The 15,098-nt window shown below is 33.5% G+C and overlaps 1 protein-coding gene across 1 annotated transcript in view; it reads left to right on the top strand.

The window, feature by feature from the left end:
* The first annotated feature begins 654 nt into the window (after positions 1-654).
* The window catches only part of LOC137621021 (protein O-linked-mannose beta-1,2-N-acetylglucosaminyltransferase 1-like), a 33,962-nt gene continuing 19,518 nt past the window's right edge, over positions 655-15,098 (top strand). Inside the window, exons 1-5 of the mRNA XM_068351464.1 lie at positions 655-862; positions 997-1,121; positions 1,376-1,592; positions 6,958-7,081; positions 7,721-7,919. Of these exons, the coding sequence (XP_068207565.1) occupies positions 670-862; positions 997-1,121; positions 1,376-1,592; positions 6,958-7,081; positions 7,721-7,919 (858 nt within the window). The 5' untranslated portion in view covers positions 655-669. The remainder of the gene's footprint in view (positions 863-996; positions 1,122-1,375; positions 1,593-6,957; positions 7,082-7,720; positions 7,920-15,098) is intronic.

Raw genomic sequence — 15,098 nt, 5'->3', positions numbered from 1 at the left:
GGTACTTAACTCGCATCCTATAATCACATGTTAAATTTGCAAATCCTGTTAAAAACATCCTTATGCATCAATACCTAATCTAAAACATTCTTTTGACATCGTTTAACAAAAAAAAAAAAAAAGAAAAAAAAACTAATAATATCTTTCACTTGCCAAAAACAATCTTTTTTTTTTTTTTTACACAAAACTTTTAGATCTATTCCGTCCGTAACAAGACATCGGTCCAACATGGCAAAACCGTCCGACACCAAGGAGGCATACACGTCATCGTACTGCACGAAAGATGGCAACGGGTAATGCGAACAAGTCACTTCAACACCTGGCAACCAGCATCCCATAGGATGCTAACCAGGATGGTGAAGGAGATACAGGATGGAAGGATTATTATCTTCCTGGGAGTTGTAAGTGATGAATAAAGATTTATAGGAATTTTTAATAATACATGTGTATTTCTAAGTACTGAAATTCATCATAGAGTACCACTAACATTGTTTTTTTTTATCTTTTGTACAAAATAATGTCTTATATTAAAAATAGGGATGAAAATAAATATTATTAGTCTGGTTGCATTATGAGAATAAATGCTACTGTAATATGTATGGCCTTCTCTAAATCGTTTCAATAATTGTTTGTCCAATTTCTTTCAAGCCCGAGTACACAACATGGCTAATGCTGGATGCAGGTAGAATGCTAGCAAGCATGGACTCTCACTTTGGGCCAATGGGTGCCCAAGGGGAGGCCTGGATGATGGTGGTTCGCAAGGGCCACAAAGTGATCTTCGAATCAATTATCACAGCGAAAACAGAAAGAGCTACAGTTGTCTCTCCTCTCATCTGCTCAGTTACAATACCAACGTTCTCTGGTAAGGACTGAATAATCAATTCTTAACAACTTACTATTCTTTTTGCTGAATAGTACATAAATCACTTTACATCATTTTGACATTATGCTTTCTCTCATAACTAATTTTTCGTTTGTTTATTTGTTTTTGCCGAGAACGCAAATGTGCATGGCATGGTATCTCCGAAATGCGAGAACGAGCGTTTTTCTGTGACAGATACGAAGGGTACGGCGACTTTTGCAGGTGCGATAACCCAGTCATCATATCCGCAAAAAATGCAGTAAGGAAAGGGATGGAAGACATCCCATATAACATATTTTTTACCTCCTGTGCAACTGAGGACGGATATTTTGTTTAGGATATTTAAAGAAGTAATTTTTCCATCAGTTAATAGTGAAGCAAAGAGGAATATTTTTACTTTCAAATATGAAGATAGTTTGAAAAATGGTTTTTTTTTTATTATATAATAATGCTGACCTATATAAACAAAACACAATAAGGATTTCCAGAGCCATATCTCTTATGACCCAACAGCCCAGGCTCGTGAGGCACTTTGAGACCATTCCTGTAGCCCTGGTGACAGCTAATCGATTGCCAAGTGCTCTAAAGCAAATCCTTCACATATGGAGTAACCAGGGAGGGAATGTGACACCCATTACCCTCATGGTTGACGGACATAACCCCGAAGCTGAACATCTAGCAAAAGTACTCAACGTCTCAGCGCTTTTTCATAGCAATAAAGCTAAACGAGGTAAGATTTTATTTACTGTATATACATCCTATCTATTACTGCTCGATTATTTTATGAATTTTTAAAACCTATGCATATCCCATGATGCCTATGCTGGACAATGCAGTTTCTTTGAATAATTTTTTAATTTTTGTATTAGATTGTAAAATGTTGCTGTTTATTGTCACCATAGTTTCTATAGAAATGTAATATATGTTGTTCTTCAGCCAATTACTTCTCAAATATATGTATGATAAATAATTTGACCTTAAAAATAAGCTAGTTGCATATGCAGATGGTGCTACTCTTTTTGCATCGATTCCATATCCTAAATGTAGGCCTGTGGTTGATAAATCCTTCAATCGAAATCTAGAAAAAAATATGCATGGTGCAAATTATGTGGTAGAATTTGTACCCTAAAAATTCTCAAAATACAAAATAATGTAAGTAGGTCAAAGACTGTGGTTCCTCCACATACGAATATGTTTATTGACAAGTCTCTTTAACTATATACAAAGCATTTAAAATCTAGGTCTGATTCTTGATTGCAAATTTACTTATAAGAAACATATACGGTCTGTTTCTTTTTCAATTGCACAAACAAATTGGCATTTTGAGAAAGTCTTTTAAGATTTGTTGGTGACCAATCTATCCTGAAGAAATGTTTTATTATTTCACTCTACCATGTTCTGAGTATTGTTTTCCTACCTGGTCTTCAGTTGCCAATTCTCGTCTTAATTTGCTGGATAAAAACTTACTATCTATGAATTATATATCCTTGATCTGGATATTGATCTCTGGCACAGTCGTTCAGTTAGCTTTTTATGCCTGCTGCATAAGGTTTTTCAAAATCATGACCATCCTTAGCATTTAGATCTTATCAGGGTGTATCATCCAGTACGCAGTACTAAATATGCAGTTAATTCCAAGTCTTACATTCTTCATCATTAGGCTCAATACTACACAGTATTCTCCATATAGCTATTATCTTTTTAATTATTTCTTATTAAGGTTTACTCGTTACTTCTCTATTTCCTTTCCGCACATGGCTGCCTTCTATGCTGGATGGACTTGTAGCATTCTGTTTGATTTAAGATTGTAGCTTGGCTTGTAATAATGAGAATAATAATAACAGAAATTATAAAAAAGTATCCACGTGTGCAAGCTAGTTCAACAGATAGTATTCATCAGAGCTAAAGTTATCATTGCTTAACAAAACTAATAAGATCACTATGCAACAATTATTTTGGATTTATTTCACTTTGTTCAGTGTTCTGATAAAAGTTCTACTGATGTCATTGAAAAAGACTATCATTTATTATCTCTTTTGAGCTTTCTTTGTGGTTAATAGATTTGTTTTAAAGTACAGTGGGGTACTTCTTATATCCATGTCATCTTTTTTAAATCTTTTTCTTGGTGGTGTATTTCCTCAAACTGTTTGTCTAATTTTTTTTTAGTAATTGTTCGTATTATGCTTAGCTTTATTTTCCAGTCAAGTCTCAAATCTATGACCTTTGAGTGTTATTAAGCAAATCCTATCATTGAAAGTTGTCAACTAGTGTCTTGATATCTCTGTTTACTTATCCTATTTTGGTATGCAATTCTTGGTACATAATTCCAGATCTCTAGTTCAACTCCAAAAGGAAATTGATTATGACAGAATTCTAAAAGTAATACACTGTCCACCAATCCAAGACTAAAATTGCTGGAATATGCAATATTATTATTAGGATAAATATGAGACTGCTCAAACTTTTTTCAGAATCAACCACATAAAGCAAAATAAAAGATCACAGTAGATCAAAGGTTTTAAGATCAGGATAAGGAAGGACTAACTTTAGGACTCTAGATTTTATATCAGGCTTCAAGAACCAAATTAACTTTTAAGGGCATATGAATCAAATCTTATGATAAATTAGAAGTTTAATTAAAAATGGACACATCCTCCAGACTAACGTCTGAAAACTTTACATTACTAGGAATATGATCCTTTGGCTTAATGCATGTTCAAAATTCCAGATGCCTTTTTTTTGAGTGTGTGTGTGGGGGGGGGGCCTCTTATTGGTCCTTAATTCTCTAATCAAAATTTTCAAGTTTTGATGTTGATCTTTTCTAAAACGAGGGTTCTATCTGAATACAAGTTACATAAATTTATTAACCTGTTTTTCTGATTTACTTGATTATTTGAAATGGATGATAGAAATAATAATTGGAAGAACATTCCTTGTCAGGGCAGAGCAATTCCCCCTAAAATAGTTTCCTTCTCTCTAAAAGACACACCAAATGTTAGGTCTTTTCCTCGTTTGGTTTTATAAGTTTCGGCAAACGTTAAGTTCTTACTGGGCCAAAATCTGCAGGTCAGCAAATCATTAATACCAAAAAAGAATATATCCAATTATTATTTGTCCTTCGACCTCTAAGTATGACCTTTACGATGACCTTATCTCACTCTGCATATCTGTATTAGTGCATTATGCATACCAGAAATGAAGTCTCTTTCTTGTACAATTTAAAGTTAGGATATTGCTATAGTTAAATACTTTTAAATGCTTATTATTATGATTACTATTACAATCTAAGCTTCAACCCTAGTTAGAAAAGCAGGATGCTATAAGCCAAAGGGCTTCAAAACAGGAAAATGGCCCAGTAAGGAAAGGAAATAAGTAAATACATAAACTACAAGAGAATTAAAGAACAATCAAAATAAAATATTTTAAGAACAGTTACAATATTAAATTAGATCTTTCATATATAAACTATAAAAACTTATAAAAAAACAAGAGGAAGAGAAACAAGATAGAATAGCATGCCCTAGTGTGCCCTCACGCCATAAAAGGCCGTAACTTTGGGCGGTATTATATGTAGTTTAAGCACTTATTATTCCACGCAATATTTTTAGGCATAGTCTTTAACCCAAGACAGTGAAAGACCATGGTACAGAGGCTATGGTAGCACCCAAGTCTATTATTATTATTATTATTATTATTATTATTATTATTATTATTATTATTATTATTATCATTATTATTATTATTGTTATTGTTATTGTTATTGTTACTAATCAAGCTACAACCCTAGTTGGAAAAGCAAGATGCTATAAGCCCAAGGGCTCCAACAGGGAAAAATAGCCCAGTGAGGAAAGGAAATAAGGAAATAAATAAATGATGAGAACAAATTAACAATAAATCATTCTACAAACAGTAACAACGTCAAAACAGATATGTCATATAAACTATAAAAAGACTTATGTCAGCCTGTTCAACATAAAAACATTTGCTACAACTTTGAACTGATGAAGTTCTACTGATTCAACTACCCGATTAGGAAGATCATTCCACAACTTGGTAACAGCTGGAATAAAACTTATATAATACTGTGTAGTATTGAGCCTCATGACGGAGAAGGCCTGGCTATTAGAATTAACTGCCTGCCTAGTATTACGAACAGGATAGAAATGTCCAGGTAGATCTGAATGTAAAGGATGGTCAGAATTATGAAACATTTTATGCAACATACATAATGAACTAATTGAACGATGGTGCCTAAGATTAATATCAAAATCAGGAATACGAAATTCAATAGACCGTAAGTTTCTGTCCAACAAATTAAGATGGGAATCGGCAGCTGAACACCAGACAGGAGAACAATACTCAAAACAAGGTAGAATGAAAGAATTAAAACATTTCTTCAGAATACATTGATCACCGAAAATCTTGAAAGACTTTCTCAAAGCCAATTTTTTGTGCAATTGAACAAGACACAGACCTAATGTGTTTCTCAAAAGTAAATTTTCTGTCGAGAATCACACCTAAAATTTTAAGAGTCATACAAAGTTAAAGAAACATTATCAATACTGAGATTCGGATGTTGGGGAGCCACTGTCCTTGACCTACTTACAACCATACTTTGAGTTTTGTTAGGATTCACCTTCATACCCCATAATTTACACCATGGTTTAATTTTGGAATATCCTTCTCCTAAAAGAACTGCTTACCATAGCTAAAGAGTATCTTCTACCAAGAGGAAAGTATCCACTGAACAATTACATTGCAATAGCTAACCCCTTGAGCGAAGAATTGTTCGGTAATCTCAGTGTTGTCAGGTGTATGAAAACAGAGGAGAAGTGTAACTAACAGGCCAGACTATTCGGTGTATGTGTAGGCAAAAAATAAAAAAAAAACGAGCCGTAACCAGAAAGAGGGATAAAATGTAGTTCTGTCTGGCCAGTCAAAGGGTCCAATAACTCTCTAGCAGTAGGATTTCAACAGGTGGCTGGTGCCCTGACCAACCTACTGCCTGTATTTTATAATGACTTTGGCCCAATGGATTATGCAAGACAAGTATGTAGTTAGTATCTCAAGTAATTAAAAGGTTATATCTAAGACCGAATTCCTACAAGAGCTTTGAACTCTAAGTATAACCTTGACTATAATCTGCAGATAAAAATAATTAGTGGACCATGATAAAGAATATGAGTTTATGAAATCTCCGAAGAGTCCCATTCAAAAGATACTGTCATGGTTAATATTCTATTTTATCTTCGGTCCCGTAAAAAGCAAAAGCTTACACTCCTATGTATACAATGATACCATACATTCTTACCTAACTTATGTAAGATTTAGAAAATTCATGGCGTAATCATGAAATAAATAACTAACAAACAATTGCATTGGAAATAATAATAATAATAATAATAATAATAATAATAATATTAATAATAATAATAATAATAATAATAATAATAATAATAATATTAATAATAATAATAATAATAATAATAATAATAATAATAATAATAATAATAATAATAATAATAATAATAACGTTACTCAGCTTTCTCTACAAAACCTAGGAGACAGATTTGCAAAACCAAATAGTAAAGTTACCGACAAAAATATTTGTGGTCACAGAAAACGCCAACAAAAAAGGTTTCATGAGAGACTATAATAAATTTCTCTACTGTTATTCATTCTATGCCACAAATATTGTTTTCCTACAGTGACAACTTGCCAAAATATCAATATGATAATTCGCTCATAAGCGCACGTTCATAATTGTAAATATCAATTAGAAGTTGATACGCTCTAAAGGAGTAAGTTATGGACGCTGGTATATATTGAACACTATTTTTTATTTGAATATGCAATCCTTTAGCATTAGTTATAAATTGTCATGACCGCTATCTATTAACAACGTTCATATTTATTTTTTGGGGGAGGGGGTTACTAATCTGGAGTTATCATTACAGGCTGCAAATAATAAACATCCAATACGAATGCACTATAATGTCACCATTAGTAACAACGAATAATAATTTTAGCAGAAGTGGTAATTTTCATAACAAACTAAACCGCCTATTACAATTTACCGCCCTCTCCCCTCACAGGTACCAAACACAGAATAAATGAACACATCAAGTTCTCCTTAGATTCCATCTTCAGGCAATACCCAAAAGTGAAGAGGGCTATCATCTTGGAAGACGACTTAGTATTGTCTCCCGATTTTATCAGGTAACACAACCTTCCATTAATATATTACTTTAGTTCTAGCCATCACTCCTATGAAATTAATTTATCATTTCAAACATTCTGTGTATATATCATTTACTAGAGCATATTAATAGTTTATTCAAAATACAGCTTTCGACTAAACTTTCTTACAAATGCACAGTTTTATTTTTCTATCAGATGGGCTTCCATGATATAAATTGTGGACTAATCTTTCAAAGCTAATTGTCCAGATTATTTTGCATAATTTGTTATCATTAATTCATCTCAATTCCGTGTTTAGTCTGACTCTCTTCAGGCTCGTGCCATATCCGTAAGTTCTCTTTATTTACGAGTGAAAATTATAACGGTGAAAGTAGATTTAATATAAATACAAGTGATGAAAAAAAAAATTCCTATAATTTATTAGATATCCAAAACACTGAATTCCCCCTTGAATGTTATGTTTAGTTATGTAAGTATTCTCTCCGATACTAAAACATCAAAATTATACAAACAATTATTACTATTATTATTATTATTATTATTATTATTATTATTATTATTATTAAAATTACTGTAATTATTGTTATCATTTGTAAGATTATTAAAATTACTACATTGTAAATCCTTCAAATGTTGATATCCGACTCCCCGTTGCAGCTACTTCCAGCAAACATCACTCCTAATGAGATTTGATCCAACCATCCTCTGCGTCAACGCATACAACTATAACTCCTTTCCCCACACATCCTACGACCCAACTCGCATTTACAGGGTGCAGTCTTATCCTTACTATGGGTGGATGACCGACAGGATTCAAGCCGAAAAAATGCTAGCCAACTGGGCACCTATGGAAGCCGTGAGTAACAATAACCCCCATGACATTATGCCGGGTTCGTTATACTTATATGTATCTGTGAACAAAAAAAAAAATTCTTGCTAGGTCGATAAAAATGGGTTTGGAGTAAGGGTAATTTTGGCATATAGGCCTACGTATGAAAATCTTAAGTGACTTTACTTATTATCAAAATCCCCATTTGAAATAACAAAAATTGAAAAAGTTGTATGCTGGTTGTGACTATGAAAAAGAAAATGCTGATCGTGAATGAGTTCCAAAATTATAGTTATTAATAAACATTCTTTTTCACCAATTGGCAGACCAATATCCACCACTATTTGCTGCGTGGTCACCTGAAAAACTCAAGATTTAAAAATCAAACAAAGCAAATATTTCCTATAAAGCTTACTCGTTTAACTAAAAGACAATATAATGAAAAGCTATATTTACTCAACTACACCAGTACAGTATATCATTCCTTCTGCCATCTGATTAATATCATATGAGTCGTTGCAACCAGACCAAATGTAAGCTTTGCCGTTTCGCATGTTTACTTCATTTTATTTTCTTGGTCCCTTTTCTTTATCATAGCCCACTTAGGATTATTCTGAGTGCATTCGTGACAGCATTTCTGTGTTTTCTTTACCTTTTATAATTTGTTTATATCAGTATTTATCAAAAGTCGAAGGGCAATGTTATGCATTAATAATTCGCAGTTTGCAATACCGTTCGTCGGGCCATCTATCGTGACCATGTTAATGTTTCCTGTAAGATAGGAAACCAATATTGTACATACCTCGTAAGCTAAATCATGATCATTCAATGCGTTTCGAAACATTGAACTGATCAACGATTACGTCCCAGGGAACATATTACAGTAAAAAAAAACTACAGCAGAAGATAATCAAGCAGTAAGTAATGCGCGTGTTGGAGTGCCAAAAGCTTATAAAACCTCAGACAACTTTTTTGATAATTTGCTGCTTATCTAGCCTACGCTTTGTTTTCGTACATGTGATGTTTATTTACAAATCTTTAAAATGCGCCTGTTCCCTCTTTAGTGGAGATTCAACTCGTAATATTGTTTATAAACATATTAAATGGGACAGACTAGTTTGAACTTCCTTTGCATTTTTTTTGGGGGGAGGGGGGGGGGGGGCATAGACTTAGGCTTAGACTTATTACATTGAACACCAAAACCTGTCTGTAGATGAGGATGTTTGTTTTTTGAGCATTTGAAGCGAACTAAACTAATATTAATATTCTTTATTGACTAGACTCAGGTAACTACTATGATTTATATAATTAAAGTGTAGCTAGTATTGACCTTGGACTAAACTGTATGTAAAATTAATCACAGATGTACTTGTATATTTTTACGTTAACCGTATTCAAAAAAATTTCTTTTATTGTGTTAATATTTCTCCCAGTCGGTGTGAAATTTTGGAATATATATCAGTGTAATGTCCATATGCAACCTATCCGTATAACGGACATAAATCGAAAAAACAAAATTTTGTTGCCGGAATTTTGAACTGAATTACACATGTTCATCCAACTTAAAACTTGACAGCCACAAACTACCACCCAATGGAGGTAGTGTTTTTCAGCATGGATCTTTACCCTCTGTTGTCAATAACATCAACGAAGCAGGTGGTATATATTACTTTCAAAACATGTCTGAATTGTCCCGCGTTCAGAAATGGTTCATCTATCAAAACATGCATTGCCTCATGGATGTGAGTCACAGCTGCCCTGGCCATTAGCTATTACATTACGTCTGTGAAATACTACACTTTACACTTGCGCCCTTTTCTCATTTCACAACCATTTCCTTTTGCCTCATTCCTGGCCCACCTACAGTGATCGTTAAACACAATCAGTGCTATTTATAGACAACACCATTTACCAATCAACCAATCATGGTATGACAGGTGGCATCCCGTGATTAGTTAATTTATATTAATGAATGACGTCATAGACGTTTGGTTACCGACACGACTCTTGGCAAACCCTGTAAAATGGCCAGTAAATTTTGAGATTACCTGTACGTTTGAGACTAAATATTAAAATATTTGCGATTCCATTACATTAAGATATGAAAAACGAAATGCAGCTAAAACGTAACTTTGAAATTTAATTTTACTTCTTCGACGTTCACTTTGTTCTATTATGATAGCTTTCAAGGTAATGATTTTCTATCAACTGCAGTTAAAATAAATAGTTTCGATGTTGCATTTTTCTTGTCCTGGGCTAATCGCAATCAATTTGACTGAAAGTTTATTGGAAAATTATGTCTTACCGACTGGATTTTTAGACTACTTTCTCCATGGAATTGCCAAGCTAGACTCAAACGAAACGAACATTGGTTACAGTTACTATTACTAAAAATTTAGTAACTAGAAATAGATATTATTTTATTTGATATTTTCCTCCAAATTGTTTATCCCCTAACATCCAATGTCGATGGTCGTAGTTTATCATCTTTGTCTTTCACTTTAACTAGAGGATGATTAAATAGAATAGATTTGACAAAATAGTTAATGTAACCAATATATGGATGCAGGACAACACACCGCCGACTCAACGCCAGGAAAACTCAACACCGGTGTAAAGGTTTCAAGTTACCCCCAGTTTCAAGCTACCCCCGGTAATTTGAAAGCGGTTTCAGATTGCCGGGGAGGTAGTTTGAAACCTGTTTGAAGCTACCCCCTCTGTTTTCAAGTTACCCCCTCATCGGAATAGACAATTATTTATATGACAGTACATATATGCTGACTCCTCAGTAGTAGAATAAGAGTTTATTTTCGTATTCAAGACAAAATATTGTAAAGGCCTATTAGTGAAGTATATGGCGCGTTAGAAGCCACAGACTCTATCACTTAAGTTTTTGTGTTAACGGCGAGGGAAAGAATTATTGTAGTGCTCGTGTGATTGTCGAAAATTGTTTTCTTTTATCATCTCAGCTCGATTCAATTCATGTACTGCAGGTGCATGAGCTTCAAACAGCAATATGCGTGGAAAAATTGACAAAAACAAATCCACAATGAGATGTGTACTTTGTCTACACTCTTTCAAATTTACGAAGAAGATTGAGATGTACCTAAAGACAAAAACACACCTTGCTATAATTCCACCATAGTTTCTAAATAAGAGATAAAGATGCCATTTGATGGTTATAATGAATACCTTTACTTTAAATATTAAACTTTAATTATATATAAACTCAACTTCTAATTGTTATACTTTTGTAACATTATTCAGTCGTACTATAAAGAAACGTGACATAAAAATGTCACGTTTCCGATATAGATTCTCAGGTCAGATATGAACATTCATTAATCGGACTTCGTCAGAAAGTATCCCTTGCGGCCAGGTACTGGCAGGAACCACCTGCGACGGAAGTGGCTTGCTACAGTTCCGCACCCAGAATTACAAACGCTATAACAGAGATGCCTCAAAGATTATAGCCAATCAAGGGAGACTAGGAGACACATAAAAGCATCATAGATTTTTTGTCAGCCAGAATGGAAGGTCACCCATCTGCATACAGAGCAATAGTAGGTTATTTACTTGTCAAGCACTAGAGATTGTTTATAATGTTTCGAAATATTTTGCTTTATAAAAACAGAAAGGAGGTCCTGTTACTGATGTTTCTAAAGCAATTTTTTTCGCATAAAAGAAGCAGCCAGTTTAAGCAAAACTACAATCACAGTCAAATTAATGGTAACGTAATTTTGAACAATGGTTCCGTAATCAGTTGCTATCGAATATATTCCTATCTTCTTTAATTGTAATGGTAACGCTTCTTATCATAGAGCAAAATAATATAAACCTGCAACAGCATCAAATAACAAGGCACAAATAGAATAATGGCTCATCAAAAATACGTAATACCAAAAGACAATATGTATAAATATTAACTTTTGGAAATGGTCGAGGAATGCTCCCTGAATATTTTGGAAATGGTCGAGGAATGCTCCCTGAATATTTTGGAAATGGTCGAGGAATGCTCCCTGAATATTTTGGAAATGGTCGAGGAATGCTCCCTGAATATTTTGGAAATGGTCGAGGAATGCTCCCTGAATATTTTGGAAATGGTCGAGGAATGCTCCCTGAATATTTTGGGAATGGTCGAGGAATGCTCCCTGAATATTTTGGAAATGGTCGAGGAATGCTCCCTGAATATTTTGGAAATGGTCGAGGAATGCTCCCTGAATATTTTGGGAATGGTCGAGGAATGCTCCCTGAATATTTTGGAAATGGTCGAGGAATGTTCCCTGAATATTTTGGAAATGGTCGAGGAATGTTCTCTGAATATTTTGGAAATGGTCGAGGAATGCTCCCTGAATATTTTGGAAATGGTCGAGGAATGCTCCCTGAATATGATTGCTAAAATTGCAGTTGAAAATGGTCACAAAGTTATTCGTCTTCCTTCATACTTTTGCCAATATAATCCAATGCAACATATTTGGGCACAAATGAAGACCTATGAATAAAAAAAAAAAAAAAAAAAAAAAAAAAAAAAAAAAAGATGGTAGATTTAAGGGTATGCCTACTTTTAAAAGAAACACTGCATTCGGTAACAAAAGAAAATGGAGAGAATATCGTAAAACACTTAGCCGAAAAATTACAGGAGGACGATGCAAAGCAAGATGTGGTAACCGATAAATATATTGATTTTTAGTGAGAAGTCTAAAGTCCTCTGATGAGGAATCTTCTTTGAAAATGTTACGTTGTTATCTATATCAACCAAGAAGTTTCTGGTTTATGTCGAAAGACTAATTTCAAAATAGTCGTCATCTCGTTTCCCTGCTGCCATCTTCTCCATCTTCTTCTTTTGGATTTGTTAATTTCAAATATTTTTGTTATTTTTTTTGGTCTATATGTTTCATGAATTTTTTAGCTTTTATTTTTTTTTTTACTTTTTTATATTTTTTTCCTTGAAGGAGTCCACAGACTGAACCTGTTTATTCTGACTTTTCATATTTCAGTATTACTTGTATTCTGGATAAAGCTGCTTCAATAGCATCTCTTTTCAGAATTTCTCTCTGCCACAGATTCTTCCACATCCATCAGTTTGATATTCCCGTTTTCTGTGATATTTCCAGTTCCCTCATAAAGTACTTTAAGTTCTTCCACTTGGCCGTTTTGAACTTCTATTGGGCTTTTTTTCTTCTTCCATATTGCCTTTTCTTTTTTTATCTTATTCTCGTATTTTTGAACGAGTTCATCAACTGTTCCTCTCAAGTGTGATCTCTCGTATTCCAAAATTTCCTTTATTCTAGCTAAGGCTGAGTCCTTAGCATCTCTTCAGAATTTCTCTCATTACTACATCCATCAGTTTCATATTCATATTTTCACTGATTTCTCCAGTTCCCTTAAAAAGCTCTATAAGTTCTTTCACTTGGCCTTTTTGAACTTCTACTGGGATTTTTTTCTTCTTCCATATTGCCTTTTCTTTTTTTATCTTATTCTCGTACTTTTGAACGAGTTCATCGACTGTTCCTGTAACGTCTGATCTCTCGTATTCTAAAATTTCCTTTATTCTAGCTAAGGCTGAGTCCTTACCATCTTTTTTCAGAATTTCTCGCAATGTCGCATATTCTTCCACATCAAGTTTGTTATTATTAGTTTGATGTCCGACGACATTAGCTTTTCCCTCGAATTCTTCAGCTATTTTTTTTACTATATCTTTTTTATCTTCCATAGGAATTCTCTCTTTCTTCCATGTTTCTTCATGACTTTTCAAAATAAATTCGTATTTTTCAATTAAACCTTCTACAACGGTCTTGTTTCTATTATAGTGTTTTCTCTTTTCCATCAAATCTTTGTCTAGTCCTTCCTTTTCGGCGTTATAAGATCGCGATTCATTCTGGGATATTCCTCTCGCATTTGAAATAAATGTTCCGGAATCCAAGATGGAACCATAGTAACAGCTTAAAAGCTTCCTTTCTGAAGCTTCAATAAGATCCTGAAGATTTTGTTCCATTCCAGAAACAACTTTAGCATCCAAACCTGCACAACAATGATAATTACATGTAAAACTATCCATATTCAAACTAACTTCTTTCAGCCCATAACCACCTTTAGTTTTAAAAACCCCACGTTCTGGGCGGAGTCATCACTGGAGTCTCCTGAATGTCTTCACAACGAAACTGAATCCAGGAGACTTCTGGGATTTGACAAATTATTTTAGATTTTCTTTTCATAATTTGTACTTGAAATATCGATCATAATATATATATATATATATATATATATATATATATATATATATATGTGTGTGTGTGTGTGTGTGTGTGTGTATTGTGCATATATATATATATATATATATATATATATATATATATATATATAAATATATATATATATATATATATATATATATATATATATATATATATATTATACACACACACAAGAGTAGACAATATCTTAGTAGGGTCCAAAAATCAAAGACAAAATCTCTCCGGACGTACTGAAAACTACAGCGATCTGGACGGAGTCATCTCTGAAGTCTCCTGAATGTCTTCACAATGAAACTGGATCCCGGAGTCATCTGGGATCTTACAGATTTTAGATTTTCTTTTCGTAATTTGTATTTGAAATATCGAGCAATATACAGTATATATATATATATATATATATATATATATATATATATATATATATATATATATATACTATATATACACACATACACACACACACACACATATATATATATATATATATATATATATATATATATATATATAAATATATATATATATACACACACACAAAAGAGTCCAAAAACCTTCGGACATACTGAGCTACAGTTATTTTTTAGGATAAGAAAACTACATGTATTTTCATCCATTTACTATTCGGTGTCGACACGCATTTCGAATCACTTTTTCACTTGACTCTTCGTCAAAAATTATAATGCGTTCTTGCAACGGGAGTGAAGTCGGTTCTTCAGGAACGCCTTCTCTGGTTCAAAGCAGAACGAATTGTGAGGCTTGCTCGCCCCCATCATAAGTCTAGGTTTGGATCTGCGGTTATCTCCGGTTCGATTTCTTTTGGAACGGCTTCTTGCCGTACGACGAAATTTCTTGAGGCTCAAATATTTTGTCTTCAGTGAAGACGTATCTGCAACACCCATCCAGGCCGTCCGTGAGTTTTCTCTTCATTCTCTGATGGAGTTCAAGTTTCCAC

The sequence above is a fragment of the Palaemon carinicauda genome, chromosome 2 (assembly GCF_036898095.1).
Source record: "Palaemon carinicauda isolate YSFRI2023 chromosome 2, ASM3689809v2, whole genome shotgun sequence".
Lineage (NCBI taxonomy): Eukaryota > Metazoa > Arthropoda > Malacostraca > Decapoda > Palaemonidae > Palaemon > Palaemon carinicauda.
The sequence above is the reverse complement of the archived record's forward strand: the minus strand, read 5'-3'. Positions and strand labels throughout refer to the sequence as shown.